At 41.8% G+C, this 27,657-nt stretch overlaps 1 protein-coding gene across 8 annotated transcripts in view; it reads left to right on the top strand.

Moving 5' to 3' along the window:
- Positions 1–9,176: 9,176 nt before the first annotated feature.
- usp3 (ubiquitin specific peptidase 3) overlaps positions 9,177–27,657 on the top strand; it is a 135,143-nt gene continuing 116,662 nt past the window's right edge. For 4 of the 8 annotated variants that reach the window (XM_048617243.1, XM_048617246.1, XM_048617247.1 and 1 more), the window contains exons 1-2: positions 9,203–9,687; positions 26,643–26,703. In XM_048617243.1, the coding sequence (XP_048473200.1) occupies positions 9,597–9,687; positions 26,643–26,703 (152 nt within the window). In that variant the 5' untranslated portion in view covers positions 9,203–9,596. The other 4 variants (XM_020530999.2, XM_020531000.2, XM_048617244.1 and 1 more) reach the window with 4 other exon arrangements.

Here is a 27,657-nt window from a genome sequence, read left to right as displayed (position 1 = left end):
CTCGTCTGCTCCACAGTCCCCACTAGCCCCACCAACCCTGGCACTTTTCCCTGCAACCGCAGAAAGTTACACCTGTCCCTACATCTACCCCCTCACCTCCATCCCAGACCCAAAGAAAACCTTCATCTGCACATCTGCTAATGTGGTATATTGTATCTGCTGTTCCCGATGAGGCCTCCTCTACATCGGAGAAACCAAGTGGAGGCTTGGAGACCGCTTTGTGGAGCACCTACGCTCAGTTCGTGACAAACGACAACACCTCCCAGTCGCGAACCACTTCCACTCCCCTTCCCACTCCTTGGACATGTCCATCCTGTGCCTCCTCCAGTGCCACAATGATGCCACCCAAAGGCTGGAGGAACAGCATCCCATATTCCGCTTGGGAACCCTGCAGCCCAATGGTCTCAATGTGGACTTCACAAGCTTCAAAATCTCCCCACCCCCGACCTCATCCCAAGACCAGCCCATCTCATCCCCGCCTCCTTGACCTGTCCGTCTCTTCTCCCACCTATCCATTCCTCCCACCTCACTGACCAACCCCCCACCCCCACTTCCTACCTACTAGCCTCATTCCCGCCTCCTTGACCTGTCCATCTTCCCTCCCACCTACCCGCTCCTCCCTCCTCACTGACTAACCCCCATCCCAACTCCCTACCTACACTCACCTTTACTGGCTTCATCCCCGCCTCCTTGACCTGTCCGTCTTCTCTCCACCTATCTGGTCCTCTATCCACCTTCTATCATCACCTCCCCCTCTCTCTACTTATTTCAGAGCTCTCTTCCCCTTCCCCATTTCTCAGGAAGGGTCCAGACCCAAAACGTCAGCTTTCCTGCTCCTCTGATGCTGCCTGGCCTGCTGTGTTAATACTGAAGACTTGTGGTCCAGAACTTGACATCCCCTTAGCCAAGATGTCCAGCACAGTTACAATAACATCTGCCTGACAATGTGGAATATTGTCCATGTACTGATAAAACAAGACAAATTCAACACAACCAACTACCACCCCATCAGTTTACTTTCGATTAACAGTATAGAGATTGAAGGTGTCACCAACAGTGCTGCTCAATAATAACTTGCACACTGACATCCAGTTTGGGTTCTGCCAAGGCCACTCAGCTCATGAACTCATTACAGCCTTGGTTCAAATATGGACAAAAGCACTTAATTCCAGAGTTGAGATGAGAGTGACTGCCCTTGACATCAAGTTCATATTTGACCAAGTGTGGTATCAAGGAGCCCCAGCAAAACTGGAATCAATGGGAATCAGGTAGAAAACTCTCTACTGGTTGGAATCATACCTGGCACATGGAAGATGGTTGTGCTTATTGGAGGTCAGTCATCTCACCTCAGGGACATTTCTGTAAGAGTTCCTCAGGGTAGTGTCCTAGGTCCAACCATCTTCAGCTGCTTCATCATAAGGTCAGAAGTGGGGTTGTTCACCAGTGATTCCATAATATTCAGCACCATTTGCAACAACCCAGATACTGAAGCAGTCCTGTTCATATGTGTTAAGATCTGGACAATGAGCAGGCTTGGGGTGAGAAGTGGCTCACACAAGCTGTCTACTAGGACCACTACAGTAAACAGTTTTGGAGACCTTTTTCATTTAGAGTCATAGAGTCATAGGGATATACAGTACGGAAACAGACCCTTCAGTCCAATTTATCCATGCTGACCAGATATCCTAAATAAATCTGGTCCGATTTACCAGCATTTAGCCCATATCCCTCTAAACCCTTCCTATTCATGTACCCATCCAGATGCCTTTTAAATGTTGTAATTCTACTGGCTTCCACCACATCCTGTGGTGGCCCATTCCATACACACGCCACCTTCAGCGTGAAAAAGTTGCCCTTGATATCCATTTTAAATAATTCTTCTGTCACCTTAAACCTATACCTTCTAGTTTTGGACTCCCCCAACCCAGGAAAAAGACCTTGTCTATTTACCCAATCCATGGTCCTCGTGATTTTATAAATCTCGAGAAGGTCACCCCTCAGCCTCCAATGCTCCAGGGAAAATAGTCCCAGCCTATTGAGCCTCTCCCTATAGCTCAAACCCTCCAACCCTGTGAACATCCTTGTAAATCTTTTTTGGACCCTTTCAAGTTTCACAACACCCTTCCTATAGCAGGGAGACTGAATTGCATGTAGTATTCCAAAAGTGGCCTAACCAAACTCCTTCTTCACTATCCTATATTCCTGAAACTTCACTTTCAAGGAACTATGAACTTGCACTCCAAGGTCTCTTTGTTCAGCAACACTACACAGGACCTTACCATTAAGTGTATAAGTCCTGCCCTGCTTTGCCTTTCTAAAATGCAGGCGGTGGTGGGGGGGTGGTGGTGGGGGTAGAATCTATAGTACAATCCCAATAAGATGATCATCCCTTTCTTATTTCTTATTTCTCAGCTCCACCCAAATAACTTCCCTGGGCATATTCCCAGGAATATCCTCCCTACGTACAGCCGTAATGTTATCCCTAATCAAAAATGCCACTCCCCCTTCCTCTTTCGATAATATGTGAATGCATGGTGAGACAAGAAGTGCTCCATTGTATAAAGTGAGGTTGGAGTGTCCAGTGAAAAGTGGTGAGGTGATGGAAAGGTGTAATAAAAAAACTCTCAGCTCCAGGAATACAATATGTCCTTGGTAATAGTATAGCTGGGTCACAGGTGGGAGTTATGTCTACTGTGGTTGAAAAGCCAGTGGAAAATCAGGCAACTGAGGTATTACAGGAAGTATATCCTGGGATTTTTCCTGACGGTGTTGTAAGAAGGTCACAAAGCCACAATTTGAAGCAGGAGGACAAATCAAAGAATAAAGATAAGAGAGTTGAAGTACCATTATCAGAGAAAATAACAAGAATAGGTGGAGAACAAAGTGGATATTTTTATTTCAGAGAAATTAATTGACTTACAACAGAAAGATGAAAAACTGAAGCAGTTGTATCAAAAATTATACACAGAAGAATCTGAGTATGCCCCAAAATGTTACTATCTTAAAAATGGTGTCTTGATGAGGAAATGGAGATAATCATGTATTCAGCCTGATGAGAAATGGGCAGAAGTTCATCAGGTTGTATTACTGATGGCTAATAGAAAGAAGGTATTATGGGTAGTACATGAATTACAAGTTGGATGTCATTTGGGAGTAAGGAAAAATCAAACCAAAATACAAAAACATTTTCACTAGCCTACACGGCACAAGGATGTAGTTGAATTTTGCCAAACATGTCCTATGTGTAAAGTAATTGGAAAACCTCAGGTAGTGATAAAACAAGCACCTTTAATATATTTTCCTGCATTTGAGGAACTTTTCACAAAGGTCTTAATTGATTACCTAAAACAAGAAGTGAGAATCAATATTTGTTGACGATAATGGATGTGTCCACTAGATTTCCTGAAGGCATTCAATTATGCAATATCACAGCTAAAAGAATTGTAGAAGAGTCACTCAAATTTTTCATTAGATATGGACTATCTAGTGAAAGGATCAAATTTTACATCAAAAATATTCGAGCAAGTTATGGATAGCTTAGGAAAAAAATAATTCAAATCCACCTGCATACCAAGCAAATTCACAGGGAGTGTTTAAACGGTGGCATCAAAATTTAAAGACCATGTTGAGGGCTTATAGTCAAGACAATCCAGATGATTGTGATAAAGGAATTCCATTTGTACTTTTTGCAATGAGGGATGCATCAAATGAATCCACCAAACTCAAGTCCCTTTGAATTAGTTTTTGGGCATGAGGCGAGAGGACCACTGAAATTAATTAAGGAGAAATTAGTGAATCAGAGTTCAGAGACAACATAGTTGGACTATGTGTCCAATTTTAGGAAAAGATTAAATAGAGCAGGGGAATTGGCTGGACAGCATTTGAAAATAGCCCAGCAAGTGATGAAGCAGGAAACAGACAAGAAATCGAAAATTCACAATTTTGCTAGTGGAGATAAAGTGTTAGTCTTACTTCCAATGGTAAGTGAACCTCTAAAAGTAAGGTTTAGTTGACCTTATCAAAGGGAAAGGAGATTGAGTGAGGTGAATTATTTGATAAGAACACCAGATAGAAAGAAATCTCACAGAGTGTGTCATGTGAATATGCTCAGAAGGTATTTTGATAAGGAAAGAAAGCCAAAGGAGAATGTGTTGCTGGTTACAACACAGAGTGAAGAACCAAGAATTGGGACATTCCTCAAATTCAATTGGACAATGAAGAAGTTCTCAAAAATTGGCATAAATTATTGAGTTATCTTCCAGTTGAAAATTGAAACTGCCTGAAAGTTATTGCAATCACATGGGGTGATATGTGGGAATCAGCTAGGAAGTACTAATCTAATAATGCATGATGTAGATATAGGAAATGCTGTTCTAATTAAGCAGCATCCTTATAGACTCTCTAAAGTTGGCACATGTTTAAATAGAGATTGAATGCATACTCAAAGACAACATAATTGAAGCGAGTTGCTGCAACTAGAGCTCACCCACAGTAATGGTGCCAAAACCAGATAGTACCCAATGAGAGACAACAAGGTGCAGGGCTGGATGAACACAGCAGGCCAAGCAGCATCATAGGAGCAGAGAGGCTGACGTTTCGGGCCTAGACCCTTCATCAATGAGTATGTGTGGACTATAACAAAGTCAATACAGTTACAAAGTTTGATTCATGTCCCATTCTATGTTTGGAAGACTGTATTGAGAAGGTGAGACAAGCAACTTGTGTTTCTGAATTGGACTTACTCAGAGGATACTGGCAGGTACCTTTATTTGAAACAGCAAAGACAATTTCAGCTTTTGTGACACTGAATGGACTATACCAATTTAAGGTCATGCCATTTGGTATGAAAAATGCACCAGCCACATTTCAAAGACCAAACAATAAAGTCATTTCCAAATTACCAGTTGTGTGGTGTACATCAACAACCTGGTAATTTTGTCACACATGGAAGGAACATTTGCAGCATCTATTGGAATTGTTCAGTCGACTTTGGGAGGCAGGCTTGGTGATCAACCTGGCTAAGAGTGAGTTTGCAAAAACCCAGTCACATTACTGGGCAATGTTATTGGACATGGGCAGATGGCCCCACAGAATGTGAAAACAAAGGTTATTGGGGAGTTTCCCATACCACTGATGAAGACTGTAGTGCTATGGTTACTGGGATTGAGTGGGTTTTATTAGCAGTTGGCACCAAATTTTAACAGTGAGTTTGCTCCACTGACTGAGTTCCTGAAGAAGTACAGGAAGTTTCAGTGGATGGCGAACTGTCAGAAGGCATTTGACAGCCTGAAAGCTGTGTTAACCATTGCCCCAGTGTTAGCCACACCTAATCATGTGAAGCCACTCAAGGTGGTTATCGATGTGTGAGTTGGTGCTGTACTCTTACAAGAAGATGATGAGAAAATAGAAAGACCTGTTGGGTATTTTTTCCAGAAAATTGAATACTCATCAACAGTAATATTCCATGGTTGAGAAGGAAACTTTGAGCTTGCTGTTGGCGTTACAACATTTATATTGCCAGTAGTATCTGAGAGAATCGTATATACTGATCATAATCCATTAACATTTTTTGAGAAATTTAAGGACAAACGTTCCAGACTGAATAGATGGAGCTCATTAATGCAGGCATTCAATTTGAAAGTTATACATGTGGCAGGACGAGAGAATGTAATTGTCGATGTGTTTGTTGTGACTTCGATGAAGAAAGACAGAGGTGTTCGGCAGCAGAAGTAAACAGACTGAAATAGAATTTGGTAGTGAATGTTTGCATGCTTAGAGTAAACGTAACTGATATGTATTGTAGTGGACTAATTGAGTAAGACTAAGGGTTTTTTAAAAATCAAGCCATCTTTGTGTATTGATGGTTTTTTTTTAAGGGATGAAGGAGTGATGATGCTGTGACTTTAACAAGTTATTTTGTCCTGGTTTTTTTGAAGAGATGTTGTGAGGCAGTGGCACCAACCAGTCTACCAGAACAACTACAGTAAACAGCTTGGGATTTGGGTCTTGGGTTTCTTTTTTAACATCCTGAATGGCTGTGGCCAGCTCTCACAGATGAGGATTTCTGGGTTTCTAGGTTTAGCTTCAAGTAGAAGCTATTGGGGTCTCAACACAGTTGGAAGTTTCAGTGGATGTTTCCTATTTGCTACTCTCTGAATTTTCCTTTTTGCCAAGGGGTGTATTTACAGGATGTTACTATATTGGGACAGTTAATCACTAATAGTTACTGTATTTTTTATTCTGTTAAGTTTACCAATAGAGGTAAGTTATTCTAAATTCCTCTTTCTTTGGTTGTATTTTAACTGCAGTGTTTAACTAAATTGTATTTTGATTAACACTGAGAGGTTTAACCAGTTGCATTGCATCTAGGCACTTCACATTTGCCTTTAAAAAGAAAAAGTTAGGGTTTAGGCTACCTTCTTAAAATATTTTGAGGGGTTCTGGTCTGGTCCATAACAAGACAAATATCGGGCAATGACCATCTCTAGTAAGAGGCAATCTAACCACCATCCCTTGACATTCAATGATGTTACCATCACCACATCCTCCACTACTGATATCCTGCTGGACTTGCCACATAAACACAGTGGCTACAAGAGCAGGTCAAATGCTAGAAATACTGCGGTGAGTAACTCAGCTCCTGACTCCCCAGATCTACAGGATATAAGTCAGGAGTGTGATGAAATACTCTCCACTTGCCTGGATTGATGCAGTTCCAACAACTCAAGAAGCTTGACACCATCTAGGACAAAGCAGGTCACTTGATTGGCACCACATCCACAAGCATCCATTCCTCCACCACCAATGCTCAGCAGCAGCAATGTGTGCTACCAAAAGATGCACTGCAGAAATTCATCAAAGATCCGCAGACAGCACCTTCCAAACCCATGACTATTCTATCTAGTAGGACAAAGGTAGCAGATACATGGGAACACCACCACCTGCAAATTCTCCTCCAAGCCATCCTGACTTGAAAATATATCGTCACTCCATTAGTGTTTTTGTATCAAAACTCTGGAATTGCCTCTCCAACAGCATTATGGGTATATCTACAGCAAATAGATTGCAGCAGTTTAAGAAGACAATTCACCACCACTTTCTCAACGGCAATAAATACTGATCTAGCCATCAACAGCCATACCCCACGAGTGAATTTATAAAATAAAGCGTTTGTGTCATCCAACTTAGCTTCTTATGTGACTCAGGGTAATACTTGATTTCATCATGTTCCTTTGGAAAGCCTTGGGATGTTAAACACAAAAGTTGTTGTGTATTTGTATTAATGGCCTAGGCTTTCTTTTTAGCTTTGGTCTCTCAACAAATTGAAACATTGCCACTATATCTACCATATCAAACTCTTCCATAATAAAGATCTCTAACTGGTCATTCTTCAGTCTCCACTTTTCTTGACCATTCCTCAGTGCCAACCCCTTTCACTGCTCTTTATTATTTGGACAACAACCACTTTAAAGTTACTATTTTCTTTGGTCTCATACAAAATAAGTAGGAATTACGAACTTACAAGGTCTGTGAAGCTATGTTTGAAAATAGAAAGAATGACAGAAATACTTTAGTCCAAGAAGTGTGTATCATATTAAAACTTGACAACAAATTACTCAAATTTCTGACTCTCTCACCAATTGTTTTTCACTTACTCCCTAATGCACTTAGAGGCTACAGTGTGCAGGGTCCTATGCACTGTCCAACGCTCCAAGTCAAAGGAACAATAAAAGCATGTGTCTCTGAACTTGCCCTTATCCTCATGGTCCCACATGCCACACTCATTCATTTATTACACAGTACTTCAAGAATTCTAGTAGTTTACTGTTATAATTTATCACATTGCCATACGTTTACCATTGGCAGGAATTCCTGAGGCATGCTCAGAAGCAACATCAGATCTGGAAATTTTTCCACTTAGCTTCATTTTTCACCAACAGTGATGGCAATGCCCCTTAGGGTAAGTAAACCACAAGATCCTCTATCATTCCTCTAAATGCTAATTATTCCTAGACAAGGTCATGGTCTCCAAAGCCCAGTTAACTCTGGTCATACCCAGGTTGTCCCAGGTCCAGGAAGTCAACATACGTATGCATGCATGATCCAAAGCCCAGTGAAAGTCTCCTTGACCTGAACACCTCCATGAGATCTGAGGCCCAGGAAACACTGTCGTAGTTCCAGGTTCTCACATGGCCTTAGTCTCAACATTACTCAAATATCAAGTCCCTTCCAGAAAGCTCCAGACTCTAAAATATCTGGATATATCCTGGTCAGAGCTAGGCTCCCAAAAGCTCAAGTGACTTCCACAGCCAGGCTGTCCATAGGCCACTTACAACATGATCCTAACTATCTCACATGCCACTTGGAGATAGCAAGAACTGTAGATGCTGGAGTCAGAATCAATACAGTGTGGAGCTGGAGGAACAGAACAGGTCAGGCAGCATCAGAGGAGCAGGAGAGTCAATGTTTTGGGCCTAGACCCTTCATCAGGATTGGGGGGGATGGTCTGAACGTTGTTTGGAGTCCATTGGGGATATGCCAGTTGCATAGGCAGGTACTGAGAAAGGAGATCTAGCTGTAGTAACAGGTTTGTTTCAGTCCTGATGAAGGGTCCAGGTCTGAAATGTCGACTCCTGTTCCTCTGATGCTGCCTGGCCTGCTGTATTCCTCCAGCTCCACACTGTGTTACCTCACAAGCCAGGTTACCTATCTATGACCCGGAACCTCTTGTATCACCCCTCTGTTCCGGTCACCAACCTCCCTGGTCACACCTAGCTCCATTAACCCAGTTTGTCGTACCCCTGAGACAACAAGGTGTAGGGCTGGATGAACACAGCAGGCCAAGCAGCATCAGAGGAGCAGGAAGGCTGACGTTTCAGGCCTAGACCCTACACCTGCATCATTTTTGATTAACACTCTGGTGACCCCTTTCTCCTCGATACCCCTGATCGCCTTGACACCCTGGTTACCCTGTACACCTCCATCACCTATGATGAAGACCCCCAGTGTAGTTGGGCTAGCTCCCTGCCTTCCCTCTTTCTCCCACCCCCACCAAGTCTCCTTACCCTGTGTTGACATTCAAGCTCCCCAGGCATTGTGAGGTCACAGTTCCACCCCACCTCCCCAAACCAGCCCGTCGCCGTGGAAACGGGAGGTTAGGGCGGGCTCATTGTGACGGGGGTGGGGGTGGGGGAGATCGGTTGCTATGGAGAGGGGTAGCCGTTACTGAGACGGTGGCCAGCAGACAGACGCCATTCCCCTAACTGTTAGCGGGGGGGGCTTCTAAAGGAGTCGAAGCAGAAACCACCCTTCCTCCTCTCCCTCTTGACAGCACGAGGCCTGGGGGCGGCAGCGGAGGAGGGGGAAACGGAGGCTGCGCTGCGGCTCGGCCGGGAAGATGGCGGCTTGAGAGGAAGAAAGCGGCCCCGCTGGCAGACAGTTCCGCAACGGCCTCCGCCCCTTCCTCCAGACGGCCCTCCCCCCGGCAGTGACTCCCGACAGGACTGAGAGAGAAGCAGCGCCACTTCAACCCCTCCACCCACTCCCATCCCTCTCTCACGGCCTGGCCTCGGCTCCAGGCCCCAGGCCCCGCCGACATGGAGTGCCCCCACTTGGCGAGCAGCGTCTGTATCGTGCCCGACTCCACCAGGTTCCCGAGCGGCTCGCCGTCCTCCTGGTGTTGTGCCGGTGAGTGCCGCACGGTTCCGCTCTCTGCACAACTTGACCGCACTTTTGCCAATTGCCCCCCCCCCCCCGTCTCTGTGTTAAAGAGCAGCTCTCCTCTACCCCACCCCGAAGCTTGTCGCCCGGTTTTCAAACCATCCCAGGCTACATACAGCCCACAACAGGCTCCCGCCTAGGCCTGGGCTGCACGCCTAAACAGGGAGGGGGTGGGTGGGTAAGGAATTATGAAGCTGTTTTTTTTTATTCAAAAGCCACAGTTTCCTTGTCAGGGAGGTAAGGAATTGTGAAGCTGATTTTTGTAATTTGTCTTTGAGGTGAATCTCAGACTGGAGGTCTCACTGGAAGGACCAATTTGTCTTGAACTTGTAAGCACATCGAAAGATTCTTCCCCTGCGATCAGTCTGACGTGTTCCTCAACAAATTGGAGGGGATTGGATTTGAAACTAACTCGAAGCTGTATTTAAGATGGGCGACTTTTTTGAAACATTAACTTAATGAGCTGAGCCAATGTATGTTTTATAAAGTTAACCCCACAATCTATTGAAATTTTTGCCACGTCCTATATCCATGCAGTCTGGATGGAGCGGCTGGCATTTAATTTCCTGTTTGTCCCGGACATACAAGATTTATTTTACAAAATTTAAACAGAATCAGTAGATCTTTTGAGTGACTTCCTTTGTGGGACGCATTTGGTAGTGTTCAGAGTCGGAGCAGACTGGCTTTCCTTTGCTGAAATGTTAGGCCTTTTGTTTCCATTGTTGGGGCTGCCCAGAGTAATGACCTAAGGAAACTCGTTCTCAAGACCAGCTTTGGTTTTCGTGGGGAATCGCCCCCGTGAGCTGCATTCTCTGTTTCAAAACTGGCAGTTACAACAGGCTACATACAGCTCAGACGACCTTGGACATGGAATTCTGTGCGGTGATTAAAACTCTGGAGACAGGATTGGTTTATGATCTAATCACTACAGCAAAGGGATAAGAAATACAATGGGATTTTCAATTTAAATGATGTGAAGTTTTTCTGTGATAATTGCTAGCAGCTTTAACTGCTGAAACATTTTTTTTATTAACGCTTTCATGTCTGGAACGTTCAAATGTCGACATTTTATATTGTGTATGAGGAGTGGTGGTGGTGTAGATAGTACTATAAGTTAGTTTTAAAACTCAGAAAATCTTTCTTCTTTGTAATTGTTGTGCCTTTGTAAATTTGATCTGAGATCACAAATCCGAAAATTTCAGAAATTCGGAGAGACAGTTTTTTTTTGCCTGTTGTGCCAATGTGTAAAACTTAAAGTGATTTTGGGTTTATGGGACTTCATCTAAATTGTAATAGAATGAATGTGTCAAGATCTCTGCATGTTGAGGTACCAGTTTATGATTATATTTTATGGAAATAAGGAATATATGTTAGAATGTGTTGGGTTTTAGAACTACTTTAACTATGCAAAAGTTTGTTCTAGCTCAAGTTTGAAAGTCTTAATGATGTTTTGGAATGAAAATACAGAGCTGAAATTTCATCCCATTTGGCTTATTTTGGCTTAATGTTTGTATAGTTCCCCTAACACACTTGCCAGCTGACACTTCTGGTAAACCATACGGACTTGGCTCAAGGTAGAATAACAGGACTGACTGTTACGGTACTGTTTACTAGTCAGGAAGAGCTGCTGAAGTTATTGAAGATGAGAGTGTTGTTATGTAATCCTAAACATACTAGATGGATATTTCCGAGTGATGTAATGTCACTGTGATTTCCATGTAGTGTGACACTGTATCCCTGTGATATGACAATGAATGGGAACTGTAAATGAGGCAGTTGTATCTTCATACCAATGGAGCACACTTTTAAGATCACAGGGTCTATGAGGTCCATAATCTTGTTCAGCATTTGAAAGACTTCATGCAGCATAATGTCCATTTTTAGGCCTCTGCATTCATTCCATGTGTCAGATTCATCCAGCATATGGGGTGGGAGACAGTGGGGTACCATCTGTACCATCTCTCTGAAATCCTGCATGGTTTTGTTTCTAGTTTTCAAGTATTTTATCTAGTTGTTTCTTCTTCAATAAGAGCATACGAGCAGGAGGTAGAGTAGGCCATTCGATTCTTCAAGCCTTCACCACCATTCAACAATAAGACCATAAGAAATAAGAACAGAAGTGGGCCAATTGGCCCCTTGAGCCTGCTCTGCGATTCAATAGGATCGTGACTGATCTGCTCTGGGCCTCAAATCCTCCTCTTGTCACTAATCGGTCTGTTTCTACGAATTTTAGAGGCAGAAGATAAATCTCTTTGGTTCCTTTGGCATTTGTGTAAACTTGTAGACTTGGTCTTTGACTTACCTGTCAGTAGGTCTGCTTTCTGCCTGAGTATTTCAGGAAAGTTTTTGTAACCTGTGTTTTGGCCATTATTTGCGATTGCTGATGCCAGTCCTATGTTTGGTTCTTATTTGATGTCCCTAAACTCAGTTCCTGCAATTTAATTTGAAGTTGTTTTTCAGCTTTACCTTTTTCCATTTCATTTACTCTTCTTTTTTTTAAGGCTTGTCTCTTAGACAATTCCTTTCCCAACTAGTCTCACGATGTTGGAGTATCCAGCAAGGCCCTTCAAAAGGGTTTCGTGTGGTGTGCCCCCATGGACTGACGACAACATCAGGAATGTGCAAGAATTTTTTTTTCAGAACAGGACAGCGCTCGCCTAATCCCAGCCACACACTCAGTTGGAGGTATAACTTTTTTGGAGGTTTTTCCCAATAACACCTCAAGTGGACATTCTTTGTCTGAGCTGTTGTCTAAAAAAGGATCATAACAGGTCATGATATTGCTCTTGATTTGGTTTGCACTTGGTTTTATAATTGTTAATGCCATTCTTCAGGAAATAAGGTACTGTTCCTATTGCTGGGTCAGTATCCTGCAATCCCACCTTTTTGGCACTGTAGGTGTGCCAAGGATTTCAGTTGGTTAAGAAGGCAACTCTCCACCAGTTCACCTTCTTTACAATTAGGGATGGGCAACATTATGTTGGCCTAGCCACATCAATGAATTTGAAAAAAGTAAGTACAGATTTGAATGTAAGATGTTTGTGGCCCAGTTTATTGAACTCTGAGGAGGGTGTGAGCTGTACCACTTGTTTTGAAATGAGCGCCAAGACTTTTTGTAAAATGTGGAGCTGAATCATTTATGTGAAATTGAAATCATAATGTATCTTACTTAAAAACAATTTGTGTGGTTAAGGAGTTAATTTCTTGGTGATCTAATCATTGTAAGCAGTTACTTTATTGTTTTAATTTGCAAGAATCCTTTCATTATTGAACAAGCAAAGGACTATTTGCAGATTTCATTGTGTTTTCTGTCTAAACGTTAAGAGATGACCAACACCATAATCCTTGTGCATTTCGCAGTGACATTAGCAGAGGTTTGCAGAAGGTGGAAGTGTAATTTTTAAACAGTAAGTAGAGGAATTAAGCAATCATGGAACAATTTACTCTGCTTTGAAGAGGCCTGTTTCCTGCTGCTGTTAGAATTTGTGAGAGGAAGTGGAAAGGACTGTGTAATATCTGTTTGGGGATGTTTCTCATAAATGCATGACTGTGTAGTAGGGTATTGATCCAAAATTGTGGAACTCTGTCTCTAACCTGGCATCTTAAACTGATTTACACTTGGATTTGTGGAAGGGACACAATAGAAACAAAATCTTTTCCAGAAAACTTAGTACCAATGCATGACGAACAAATTACCCACTTCAGTTAAATGAGCACCAAAAAAAGAGAAGTAAAGAAAAAAGGTAATTAATTCAAAATATACCAGAAATTCACTGTAAAAGGGGAAACCTGTGAGGTAAAAATGACAAACAAGAAAGGAACAGCCATTCTGATCTACTTGTGAATTGTTCTCTTTATTTTAAGGGTTGCAGCTGATATTATTGTTACTGTATTCAGCTGGAACTTCAGTATAATAATCATGGCATTTTAGTCTTGTGATATTTCTGGAGTTCTTTGTAGTTGGCGGTGACCTTTTAAAGTTAAAGTATGAGAGAGCCAGTGGCTGTAATGTTTGTAATATAAAAGCTCCATTGGTCAAATAGTTGACATTACTGTAATAAGATCATAAATTCCCATACTTCACTTGTTTCTAGAAAATCTAGGTGTAATCACATCAGTTATATTGCTAAATAAAGTCAAATCTAATTTACATAAAATATTTTATTTTCATTTTTACTACGTAATGAAATTTGCCTGTGGGTTTAATGCATTATTCTTGGATGCTCCTTTAATATTAAGGAGTAGTGAGGTATTGTGTGAATAGATTTTTGAAAATTTTTACTCCTAGGATGTGGGGATTGCCAGCAAACCACCTTGACAGCAATTCAAACTGGGTGCTGATGAGCGTTAGCTATGGACTTAAAATTGTTTGTGAAATGTTCAATTTAAACAGGACAAATGGCTTGACTGTTAACTACTCACAAAGGCAGTTGGGGATGGGCTACCAAAATGTTGGTCTTGCCAGCAACCCTAGGATCCTGTAGAAAAAATTAAAATAAAATGGGGGTTAGAGTTCATGACGTCTACATTATGTCTGTCTAAGTGTTTGAATGATGGCTGTAGACGTTATTTCTAAAAGCAAATTGATAAAAGTACAGGGAAATGGATTCAGTTATGAACATAGAACAGTACAGCACAGGAATGAGCCTTTCGGTCTATGACTTTGTGATGAACATGACGCCAAATTTAACTAATCCCTTCTGCCTTCCCTTGGTCCATATCCTTGCATTGTTTGCACATTCATGTGCTTGCCTAAAAGCCGTTAAATGCCCCTATCGTATCTGATTCCAGCACTGCCCTGGCAGCGTGTTCCACACACCTACTGCTCTTTGTGTAATAAGTTTACCCCTTGCATCTCCTTTTAACCTTCCCCCTCACCTTAAATGCATGTACCCTGGTATTAGACATTTCAACTCTGGGAAAAAGATTCTGGCTGTCAACCCTATCTATTTATCTCATAATTTTATAGACTTCTATCAAATCTCCCCACAGGCTCCGCCACTCCAGAGAAAACAACCTGGGTTTTTCTGGCCTCTCCTGATAGCTCCTACCCTCTAATACTGGCAGCATTGTGGGAAACCTTTTCTGCACCCTCTCCAAAGCCTCTAGATCCTTCCTGTAATGTGATCAAATTGAATACAGTACTCTAAGTGCAGTTTAACCAAAATCTTATAAAGCTGCAACATGACATCCTGACCCTTGTACTCAATTCCCCGACCAATAAAGGCAAGCATGCCATAAGCCGCCTTTACCGTCCTGTCCACTGCGTGGCCGCTTTCAGGATGCTATGGATTTGAACACCAAGTTCCCTCTGTGCATTAATGCTGTTCAGGGCCCTGCTGTTAACTGTATACTTCTCCTCAACATCTGATCTCCCAAAGTGCAGCACCTCACACTTACACGGATTAAACTCCATCTGCTATTTTTCCACCCGTATCTGCAATTGATCTACATCCCCCTGAATATTTTGACAACCTTCTACGCTATCCTGAACTCTATCAATCTTTGTATTGTCTGCAAACTTACCGCGCACACGCAAGTGCACACGCGCACACACAGTTTTCATTCAAATCATTTGTATGTATCATCAGTAGCAGAGGTCTTAGTATGGATCCTTTAGGAACACCACTAGTCACGGACCTCCAGCTAGAAAAACACCCTTCCACCGCTGTCCAATGCCGCCTTTGGGCAAGCCAGTTCTGAATCTAAGTGCCCAAATCGCCGTGTCTCCCGTGGGTCTGAATCTTCTGGATGAGCCTACCATGAGGGACCTTGTCGAAAGCCTTACTAAACTCCTTGCAGACAACATCCACTGCTCTAGCCTCGTTGATCATGTTCACCTCCATGAAAAATTCAATCAAGTTAGTAAGAAATGACCTGCCCTGGACAAAGCCATGCTGACTGTCCCTTATTCGGCCATGCTTTCTCAAATGCGTGTAAATCCTATCCCTAAGAATTCTCTCCAGTAGCTTCCCAACCACCGATATGAGACTCACCTGTCTATAAGTTCCTGGATTATCCATATTTCCCTTCTTGAACAGAGGAACAACATTAACTACTCGCTAGACCTCTGGGACACCTCCAGTGGCTAGCGTGGATACGAAGATCTTGGTCAAGGCTCCTGCAAACTCTTCTTTTGCCTCTGCCAACAACCTGGGGTAGATACCATCGGGTCCAGGGGACTTATCCACCCTAATGCTGTTCAAGAGACCCAACACCCCTTCTTTCTTGATCTCAAAATGCCCTAGCATGTTAGCATCCTCCACACTATCCTCCATAACCTTCTGGGTGAATACTGATGCAAAGTACTCATTTAGGACCTTGCCCACATCCTCTGCCTGCAAGCACAAGTTCTGTCTTTTATCCTTGAGTGGTCCTACTTTCTCCCTAGTTATCCTCTTGTTTTTAATGTATGTATAGAACGCCTTGGGATTCTGTACTCACCAGTAGGCCCTTCTCGCTCTTCTAATTCCTTGGTTGAGTTCTTTCCTGCTTTCTTTATATGCCACATGGGTTCTGTCCGATTTTAGCTTCCTACACCTTATATGTGCTGCTTTTTTTCCTTTTGACTGCATTCACAACCTCCCTCGTTATCTGAGGGTCCCTTACTTTACCATCCTTTTCCTTCCTCTTTACTGGAACATGCCGGTCCTGAACTCTGATCAGTAGGTCTTTGAACAACTCCCACATGTCAAATGTGGGCTTGCCCAATAACAACTGCAACAGATAACATTCCCTATTTCTTGCCTAATATTGATGTAATTTGCTCTCTCCCAAGTCAGTGTCTTCCCATAAGTTTCTGACTTATCCTTTTTCATAGCTATCTTAGAACTTAAGGAGTTGTGATCACTGTTTCCAAAATGTTCTCCCACTGAGAGATCAGTCACCCGCTGGGCTCATTAGCTAGTACAACGTCCAGTATGGCCCCTCCTGTAGTTGGACTAGCCACATACTGTTTCAAGAAACTCTCTTGGATGCACTTAACTAATTCTGCCCTGTCTAGGCCTCGTGCTCTAAGGAAGTCCCAGTCAATATTTGGGAAGTTAAAGTCACCTACTATGACAACCCTGTTGTTATTGCATCTTTCCATAATCTGCCTACATATTTCTTCCTCAATGTCTTGGTGACTATTGGCGGCCCTATAGTATAATCCTATCAGAGTGATTGCACCCATCTTATTTTTGAGCTCTACCCATATTTCCTCGTTGGATGAGCCCTTCAGTATGTCCTCTCTGAGTGTAGATGTGATATCCGCCCTGATTAGTGACGCAGCTCCTCCACCTCTTTTACCTTCCTCTCTATCTCGTCTAAAACAAAGAAACCCTGGAAAGTTAAGCAACCGGTCTTGTTCATCTTTGAACCAAGTCTTTATAATGGCCACTGCAGCATAGTCCCATGTACTGATTCAGGCTCTGAGCTCATCTGTCTTACCTATAATACTCCTTGCATTGAAATTAACACACTTCAGCCCATTAGTACCGTTGTGTTCATTTCTGTCTCTGCCTGTCCTTTCTTTCTGACTTACTGGTCCTAATGTCTAGCTTCCCTTTAATCCCTCCACTTGCTGACCTGCTGCTATTGTTCCCAGCCCTCTGCCACATAGTACTAACAAACAGTCCTGCGAGAATATTTGTTCCCCTCCAGTTGAGATGTAACCCTTTCCTGTTGTACAAGTCACCTCTGCCCAAAAGAGGTCCCAATGCTCCAACAACCTGAAACCCTGTCCCTGCACCAGCTCCCAGCCACATATTCATCTGTCCTATCTTGCATCAGTAGTATGTGGCAGTGGTACTAACCCAGAGATTACTACTTTCAAGGTCCTGCTTTTCAGCCTCCTTCTTAAGTCTCTGTACTTGCAGGACCTTGTCCCTCTTTCTACCTATGTCATTGGTACCAAATGTGCACAATGACCTCTGGCTGCTCACCCTCCCCCTTAAGAATTTCATGCAACTGCTTAAACATGTCCTTGATCCTGGTATCAGGGAGGCAATACACCATCCTGGAGTCTCGAAGCAGCTGCAGAAATGCCTGTCTGTGCCCCTAACTAGCGAGTTTCCTACCACTATCGCACCCTTGGACTTTGCCTGACCTTTCTCTATTAGCAGAGTGAGTTGTGGTGCCACAGGTATGGCTGTAACTGTTGTACTCCCTGGAAAGGCTTCCTCCTCCTCCTCCTCCTCTCTCTTCCGCCTTCTCTTCCCCCACCCCCCGAATTTCCTGCAACAGTATCCAAAACAGTATACCTGTTAGAGAGGGGAATAGCCGCAGGAGTCTCCTGGCAGTCACCCATCTACCTAACTGAACTTGTGGTGTGACCACCTCACCATAACTAGTGTCTGTCATACTCTCTGCCCCCGTAAGTTCCTCAGTGCGTTCAAATGTTTGTGAGGAGCTGCAGCCGTCACATTTCCTGCAGACATAGTCGTCAGGGACACTAGACTGCTCCCTGATCTCCCACATCTGGCAGGAGGAGCACATCACTGCCATAACTGCTATCTCTGACCCTTTACACTAAGAAAGATAAAAGAATCTTACCTTGCCTTTACCTTGCTCACCTTTCTCATTGAAGCTTGGTGCTCTCCTAAGCTCATCCAGCAGCACTCCCACCACACTGCAGCCCCTCTCAAACTGTTTTGTTGGTAGTTTCTAATTTACTGGTTATTTAAATTACAGTGCAATCTTTACAAACAGACCAAGTGCCATATAGGCTACACAAACTTTATAACAACATCTCTCATTCTCCTCTTGTTAGTTTTTGATTTGCTTAGAAGGTGGGAAGGATGGAAACCCTGCAGGGTTGTAATGTTTGGGGCTTCCAGTTCCTTGACACTGGGTTCTTCCACGATCTGTGGTGACTGAGCCAACTTCTCCCAGAATGCTTTTTTCTTTAAAAATATATTTTATACATTAAAAAAATCTGTGTATGTAGATTGTCACAAATGTACAAATCAAGTAAACAAACATTTTGAGTTTGACTCAATCCCAACAAACTAAAGGCATTTTATACACACAGAGACTAGATTTACATCCGTTTGAGGCAATAGAAGGGCCCAATAACTGAGCGGATCCCCAGTTGACTTTAGCAGAAAGACCTCAGACAGTCGTCTTTTCCCACTGCACCTTGCTGGCAGCTTCCCCAAGCTTTAGTGTGTCCCTCAGCACAGTCCTAGACCTTGGGACGTGCCAGTCTGCAACACTTGGTCGATGTCTGTTCCTTGTTCTGGAAGACAACAGGTTTCAGGCAGACCAAAGAGCATCTTTCACCAAGTTGATGGTCCTCCAGGTACAGTTGATGTTGGTCTCGGTGTGCATCCTGGGGAACAGACTAGAGCAGAGAGTCCTGCTTAATGTCTCATGCCCCACGAAAATGTTGAAGTTCTTTGAAGTGGCAAGGAAGGTTGATGAGGACAAGGTAGTAGATGTGGTCTATATGAATTTCAGTGAGGCCTTTGTTAAGGTTCCACATGGTAGGCTGCTCTGGAAGGTTAGGTCGCATGGAATCCAGAGAGAGCTGGCAAATTGGAAACACAGTTGGCTTGACAGTAGGAAGCAGAAAGTAATAGTGGAAGGATGCTTGTCAGAATGGAGGCCTGTAACTAGTAGTGTGCCTTGGGTCAGTACTGGGCCCATTGCTGTTTGTTATCTATATCGATGATTTGGATGAGAATGTACAAGGCATGAATGGTAAGTTTGTGGATGACACTAAAATAAGCGCTATCATGGACAGTGAGGAAGGTTCTCAAATTGCAGCAGGATCTTGATCAGCTGGGGAAGTGGGCTGAAAAATGACAAATGGTGTTTAATATAACTGAGTGAGGTGTTGCATTTTGGAAACTCAGATCAAGGTAGGAGTTTCATGGTGAATGGTAGGCCCTTAAGGAGTCTAAGTGTAACAGAGGAACCTTGGAGTTCAGGTGTACGGTTCTCGGAAAGCGGAGTCACAGGTGGACAGGGCAGTGAAGAAAGCTTTTGGCACACTGGCCTTCATCAGTCAGGGCACAGAGTACGGAAGTTAGAAAGTTATGATGCAGTTGTACAGAATGTTGATGAGGCTGCACTTGGAGTATTGTGTTCAGTTTTGGTCACCTTGCCATGGAAGGATGTTATTAAACTGGAAAGTGTGCAGAAGAAATTTACAAGGATGCTGCCAGGACTCGACTAAGTTATAGGGAGAGGTTGGACAAGCTAGGACTTTTTTCTTTGGAGTGTAGGAGACTGAGGGGGGGATCTTATAAAAGTATACAAGATCATAAGAGGAATGGATAGGGTGAATGCACTCAGTCTTTTTCCCAGGGTTGGGGAATCGAAGACTAGAGGGCATCAGATTAAGGTAAGAGGGGAAAAAATAAATAGGAACCTGAGGGGCAACTTTTTTGTTTACAGAGATATGGTACAGATATGGAATGAGCTGCCAGCGGAAGTGGTTGAGGCTGGTACATTAGCAACATTTAAAAGGCATTTGGACGAGTACTTGGTTAGGAAAGGTTTAGAAGGATATGGGCGAAGTGCAGGGAAATGGGGTTAGCGTGGATGGACATTTTTGGTTGGCATGGACCAGTTTGGGCTAAATGGCCTGTCTCCGTGCTGTAGGACTCTATGACTCGGTAATGGAGCTGCTCAGGATAAACTTTGACAAAAGCCACTGTATCTTTCTCCAGAGTTTGTTTGCAAGACACATTGCAGCAGGAGATGTGTGACAGTCTCAACCTTCGTGCAGCTGCTTCAAGGGCAGCACCCAGTGGAGCAGATCTACTGGGTGTACGTGAAGGATCTAACAGTGCCCTTCTCGTTACCAGCCAAGCGATGTTTTGGTGCTTTTTGGAAGGATTCTGGTGATGACGCATTCTGCTGAATGGCTTCGACAGTCTGCTCAGGGAACCACATGACAGGATCCACCCTCTCCTTTTCCCTTAGCGTCTCAAGGATGCTATATGCTGACTGCTTCCTGATGGACCTGTGGACAAAGATGTTTTTCTTTGCAAGTTTCTCCACAAAGGACAGGTAATACAGAAAGGTCCAACTACTTGGAGTGTTCTGCAGCTAGGCCAGCCCCATCTTCGCGACACTGGGGACCGGTAGAACCTCGGTATATGGTGACACTTGATGTTTGCTTGCCGAGTGTCCACGCACAGTTTTGCTGCACGTAAAGGTAGCCATCAGGATGAGGGCAACATTTGATTCCTCCCCTGCCCCAACTAATTTGAACTCCAAGTAAAACAAAATGTGTATACATTTAATATGCTCAGGACAGAGGGTAACAACATCTGGTGCAAGTGAATTGTTGCTAAACATTGTGCAACTGAAATAGATAACTGGAATTATTGGTGGAAACCAAAATCAAATCTGAAACTACATCTGAGAGACGTGCACTGGGCTTCATTCAAATATCAGTTTGAAGCACAAGTAGGCTCCAGAGTCTTGACATTTAAAATCTGCAATCAAAGGATCTGTGAAATTCAAGTCGCTTATTGTCTTGATTGCGATAAGATTTCAGAAAAGCACGTTGGTTTAGATATTCAATGCGTTCGTACATACAGATTTTGAAATTGGAGCTGAGACTAGTTGATTGTTGATTTTTATTTACTTTTAAATATATTTTTACTCTGAATCAATTCCGCTCAGTCTTTGTCCCACAGGAATTCATTTCTGCAGTCCTGACACCAGTCACATATGGCAGTTGAGTATGTATATACTGAAAAAGAGTAGTCAAATGCGTTGGGAATTTTAGATGGCTGGTAAATATTTAAAGGCTATTACATTTCTGCAATACTTAACACCAGCCCTTGGGGGCTGATTGAAAGTTTAGCTATTATCCAGAAATGGCTATAATGGAGCATTGTTTTGGATCCCACTCTGCTGTAAACATTAAATAAAGGCAGCAAATGCTGGAAATGCTCAGCATATTTGGTAGCCTCTGTGAAGAGAGATGATTCAAGTCAGTGACCTTTTATCAGAACTGGAAAAGGTTAAACATAGAAAATAGAAGTGGGGTAGGCTCTTTTGAGCTTGCTCCGCCATTCAATATCACGGCTGAACCTCTTCGGTATCTTGTTCCAGCTTTGTTCCCATACCCTTTGCCTTTAGCCTTAAGAGCTATATCTAACTCCTTCTTGAAAACATTGTTTTGGCCTCAACTCCTTTCTGTGGCAGGCAATTCTGCACGTTCATCACACTCTGGGTGAAGAACTCTCTTCTCATCTCAGTTATAAAATGGCCTATCCCGTATCCTTAGTCTGTGACCTCTGGTTCTATACTCCCAGTCATTGAGAACTTCTTTACCCTATCAATTCGTATTTGAATCTTAGGTTTCTGAGATCCTCCTTCATTCTTCAAAACTTAGTTGTTATAGATATCGAGCAAGGGGAATGTGTGGGGATGAGTTAGAAGGTGGAATGATAAAATTACATGTATTTGTGCATATCTTGTTACAGTGCCATGTCAGTGCACAATGAATGTGGAGCACTCCCTAAGTTTCTTTAACGCTTTATTGGGATGTAGGGATGGAGGGGTGTGTGTGCCGTTTCTGTTTTCCAGTGGAAAATACGATTCTTGGTTGATAACTGGATTTATGTTGACTGTGATCCATCCAAGGTAAAATGTTAGTGAGTACTCAGCATCTACTCAAGAGTAGATCTTGCCATATGGTTTCAATTCTGAAGAAGAGTCATACTGGGCTCAAAATGTTAAATCTGTTTCGCTCCCCACAGATGCTGCCAGACCTGTTGAGTTTGTCCAGCATTCTGCGTTTGCCATATATCAGTGGTTTGCAGGATTCAGAAATAATCCTCCCAAATCTGATTTTTGGAGTATAATTTAAATTATTTTTGGAACTGTGCATTTTCAACCCAACCTAATGTTCTTAAATCTTGTTCTTTCATCTACTCTCTTAAAAGCAGAAGAAGCTTTGCAACAAGGTTGGGTTAATTAAAGACAACAAGGTGCAGGGCTGGATGAACACAGCAGGCCAAGCAGCATCATAGGAGCAGTTAATTAAACACTTGCTAGGTTCAAAACAAACTATTTTGAAAAGAAACAGCCCTTTGAATCAAAAGTAAGAAGTTTTTTGAGAAATTTTCATTTCATTATAAATATTTAGGTATAACAGAACTAACTTTGCACAAGAATGCTGGAATTTTTATGTATATGTAGTACAATTCCATTGTCACTTAATATTACTGCACGTTGGTTTTGGTTGCCATCAAATGCAAATGTAGCAGCATAATCAAGGAGTCGAGAAGCTCAGCACAAACATGCAAGACCACCAAGGACATCTCATGTCAATTTTAAATTCAAAAGTACATCAACAAAACAATGTGCATTTTGTTACCTTAAATGCTTGGAAATGTGATTGAGTGTAGTTATCCTGGTTGTCATTTATATATTGAAACCATCTTTCACTTATTATTACCACAGTGTAATAAATTAAAATAGTTTTGTTTTGATCATAGTTCTGGATCACATGGAATGTTTTTCACATTAAAAGTGTTATATTAAATTAGTTATATAATATTCAGTTCAACAAAGAATTTAACAAGAATGTTCAAGTGTGTTTGACCAGCAAGCTGACTCTTTAATATTACCAGAAATGACTTGCTGCCATCCTGAAGATCTTTTAAATAACTACTAAGTGCTGTATCACATTTGAAGTCTGTGTGTTGCTGTTGTGACGATATTATGGCTTTAAGAGTTGTATTTTGTCCTTTTTTTTTTTGAAGAAAGGTTGCGACAAGTTTGAATGGTCTGCTGAAAGTCAATAGAGTTAAACAGCTTGTGAGGCCTTGGGTTTTTTTAAAAATTGGAATAATAGAAGTAGCCTGAATGTCCTACAGGACAGGGATTTCTTATTTTAACTTCCTGCAGTTGCTGCTGTCTTGAAGCTGGATGTGGAAGCTCTTCTTCCTCTCTCTTCTTACAGGGGTTCTCTTCCTGCTGTTAGAATTGCACATGGGATTATATTTTACTGAATTTGCCTTTGGCCTGGGTGTGTTTCTGGGATATTAACATAATGGAGTAGTTAATGTATCTGTTATTTTGTTAAACATTTCACTTGCCTTTAAAATAAGAAAATGTTTAGGGTTCAGGCTATCTTAAAATATTTTGAAGGGTTTGTTCTAGCCCATAACAAACTGGGGCTCTTGTTGGGATCAAAATCTCTAATTCCAGGTTGGTTTTAGCACTCGAAGGCAGTGAGTATGAGTATTGGTGTTTTCTTTTCGGGTGTTGAATTTGGTGTGCCTTGTGTAATAATAGCTCTTTCAGTCACTAAGAGCAACTTTCATCTAATAGAGTTAACAACCCGTAAGCTCTAAAGAGAAAATCACTGGCCCGCTCTGAATTCACTAAGCGCTCAGAGTAACCATCATCTAACTAAAAGTATAGCATCACTCTTAGCTAATATTCCTGACACAGGAAGTTGGTTGAGAAAGGCGATCCTGACTGAGGATCAGCGGAAAGGATGCAGTGCATTCTGGAAGATGTATCCTAGCTGCAGTTTTGGAGATTAAGTTTTTAATTTTTTTTTAAAATTTGGTATATTGGTGGGACTTGTATTTACTGGAACAACATTCCATTAGAGTTTTGTTTTACTCGGGAATAGTTAGTGGTTAAGGGGGAATTGTTCGGTATGTTAGTAGTTTTATTAATTTGTTCACTGTTTGTTAGTTAGATAAATTTGTTACTTGTTGATTATAGAGTGACTATTAGGAGTTCATTTCAGTTAACTTTCTCTTTATAACAGATGGGGGTTGAGAGGCAGGTTATACCACTTTCACACTTCTTTTAACAGTTTATAAGGAGAGGTGCTCCCCTCTGGGTGTCTCGGTTTTAGTTATGGGAAGGATCAACATCCTTTGTAAAAGTCTGAAGGCATTTGACAGCCTAAAAATTATGTGAGACGCTGCCCCAGTGTTAGCCACACCTAATTGTACAATGTTATTCAGAGTGGTTATTGATGCGAGTGATGTGGGTGTTAGTGCTGTACTCTTGCAAGAAGATGATGAGAAGATAGACCTATTGGGTATTTTTACACAAAATTGAATAATCATCAACAGAAATATTCCACAATTGAGAAGGAGACTTTTGAGTTTGTTCGCAATGCAACTTTGCAACATTTCAACATTTATATTTCTAGTAATGTCGATAATTGTATGTATTGATCATAACCCCTTAAGTTTTGGTAAAAAATTTAAAGGATAAAACACCAGACTGTTTAGATTGAGCTTATTGCAGCCATTCAGTTTGTAAAAGACACATGCGGCAGAACGAAAAAATGTAATTGCCGAAGCGTTGTCTTGACTTGAAGGAAGATGGAGGCATTTGGTGGCAGGAAGAAAATGGGCTAAAATGGACTGTAATAGTGAATGTTTGCATGCTTAGATGTCAGTAATATATATGTATTGTACTGGACTAATAGCGTAAGGCTAAAGGTTTTTAAAAATGAAGCCATCTTTGTATGTTGATTAACTTTTTTTAAGGGGAAGATTTGATACAATGGCTTAAGAGGTGTATTTTGTCCTGGTCTTTTTTAATGAAGAAAGGTTAAGACAGAGGTAGCAAGTGGCCTGCTTAAAGTCAATAGTGTAAACAGCTTTGGGTTCTTTTCTAAAGTTGGAACAATAGAAACAGCCTGAATGGATGGGATCAAGCTCCCACAGAACCAGGATTTTTAGTGTGCATATGATGAAGCGTGATATTGAGTGTGGATCTCAGGATGGAGCGAGAGCATCTGTCTGTGAAATTTTGAACGTTGCAAAGATACCTATGATCCTGCGTGAATTCAAAGCACGAAGGATGAAACTTGAGTTGGAATCCATGTAGGGGGAGTCTAAGTCGGAGGCAGGCACTAAGGAATGTGATGTGGCTGTAGAAACAAGTTTTAGCAAATATCTTGTCAAACACCAGGAGTGACAGCGAAATTAATGATGGTGAACAAGACAAAAGATCGGAACAGAAACCCCCATTGGAGACAGGCTCAGAACTTCTTCGAGGTGGGCAGACTGAGAAGAGAAGTGGCAGTGAGTTAAATACTAAATAAAAACCGAAATAACTGCGTATGCTGTAAATCAGAAGCAAAGGCATAAATTGCTGGAAAAGCTCAGCCAGTCTGGCAGCATCAGAGTTTTGAGGAAGAGTCACCCGATTCAAAATGTTGACTGTGATTTCTCCCAACAGCATCCGTAGTTCTTTCGGTTTTTAATTAAGGATTTTTAGCTATAGCTTTCTGCACTTGCAGACGTCTTGAAGCTGGGTGTTGAAGCTCTTATTCCCCTCCTGGTTACAGCTAAAAGCTGGGGTTCTCTTGCTGCTAGAATTACATGTGAGACAATCTATTTCGCTGAATTTACCTTTGCCAAGAGCGTGTTTATGGGATGTTACTTTATTGGAACAGTTAATTAGTTAATTTATCTATTACTTTATTAAGCATTTCAATAGAGTTACAGTTATGCCAATTCTTTTATTTTTATTTTCTGTTATAACTGCAGTGTAAAAACAAAGTATGTTTTTCTTAAAATTGAGTAGTTTGACAAATCTAATTGCATTTAGGATACAGGACCTTACATATATTTAAAATAAGAAAAGTTAGGGTCTGGGACATCTTAATATATTTTGAGGGGGTTTAGTTTGGTTCACAACACTGAAGTTCAGTAATTTGATGTCTTTGTAAAATGTTTCCTTAAAAGTGACTTTCATGACAACATGAACTGCTGTGGTTGTCTGAATTCTATACTGCAGCTTCTAAATTTTTATACCACAGCTTGAACAACACATTTACAGCAGTTGACAGGGAAAGGGAACTTTGAATTATTATAGCTCTGCTATTGCCATGCAATAGACAAGGACTTTTTTCATATGCAGAAAGAAGTAAAACCACTGAAGATATTTATTTCTGAAAATAAAATAATTACCTTTATTTTGTTTTGCAGTTTGTCGCTCCAACAAAAGTCCATGGGTCTGTCTAATGTGTTCAAGTGTTCATTGTGGAAGGTATGGTAATATTGTACTCAGTCTTAGGCTGTCATAAAGATAAGCTTAGACTGATTGTCACACTTCATTAATTCTTTAGTGATAGTGTTATATAAAGATTGGCAGGTAATGTTGTTCACTTCTACATGACAAACACTTGCAGTTATTAAAATGCCTGTAATAATTTTTAAATATTGATCATGAGCAGCGCAGCTTTTTTTGAAAGTATAATATGGTATGATGCAGAAACACTACTGGAGTACTCTCCATTGAGTGTAAATATAGTATATATTAATATTGAATTTTAAAAAAAAATCCAAAACCTGATGACCCATGTCTTTGAGTTCTAAAACTTATGTGAATATGTGGGACATATTCAAAATCCAAAATTATCTGGAATTTACAGTGGTCGCAATGTATTGGATAGTAGTGAACGTAACATTGTTATATAGAAAATGAAGGCTGGAGAAAGCAAGGGACTGCAGACAAAGGCATTAGGAAAATTCTGCAATCTATTATTAAGGAAATTTCAATGCATTTAGAAAATCATTGTATGGTCAGGCAATTTCAACATGTTTTATTTTTAAAACATCTGGTAACGAATATTCTGAGGGTGTACCTGGTAGGGTAGATAAAGGGGAGCCATTGGCTGTAGTTGGCTTGGATTTCCAAAAAAAATTCAATGAGGTGCTATACAAAAAAGTTTAGAATTTGGGGTGATATTTATCTCAGTTGATTCCCTGACAAGAAATAAAGTAGTGGTAGGTGAGATGCGAACATTGGCAGGCTGTTAAGGGTCAAAGCTGGGGCATTGGCTATTTACAATGTGTATTAGAGACAGTAGGAACTGCAGATGCTGGAGAATCCGAGACAACAAGGTGCAGAGCTGGATGAACACAGCAGGCCAAGCAGCATCGTAGGAGCAGAAAGGCTGACGTTTCGGGCCTAGACCCTTCATCAGAAAAAGGGTCTAGG

Source organism: Rhincodon typus, chromosome 36, assembly GCF_021869965.1.
Source record: "Rhincodon typus isolate 14 chromosome 36, sRhiTyp1.1, whole genome shotgun sequence".
Classification (NCBI taxonomy): Eukaryota; Metazoa; Chordata; class Chondrichthyes; order Orectolobiformes; family Rhincodontidae; genus Rhincodon; species Rhincodon typus.
This window is presented reverse-complemented; position numbering and strand designations above follow the sequence as displayed.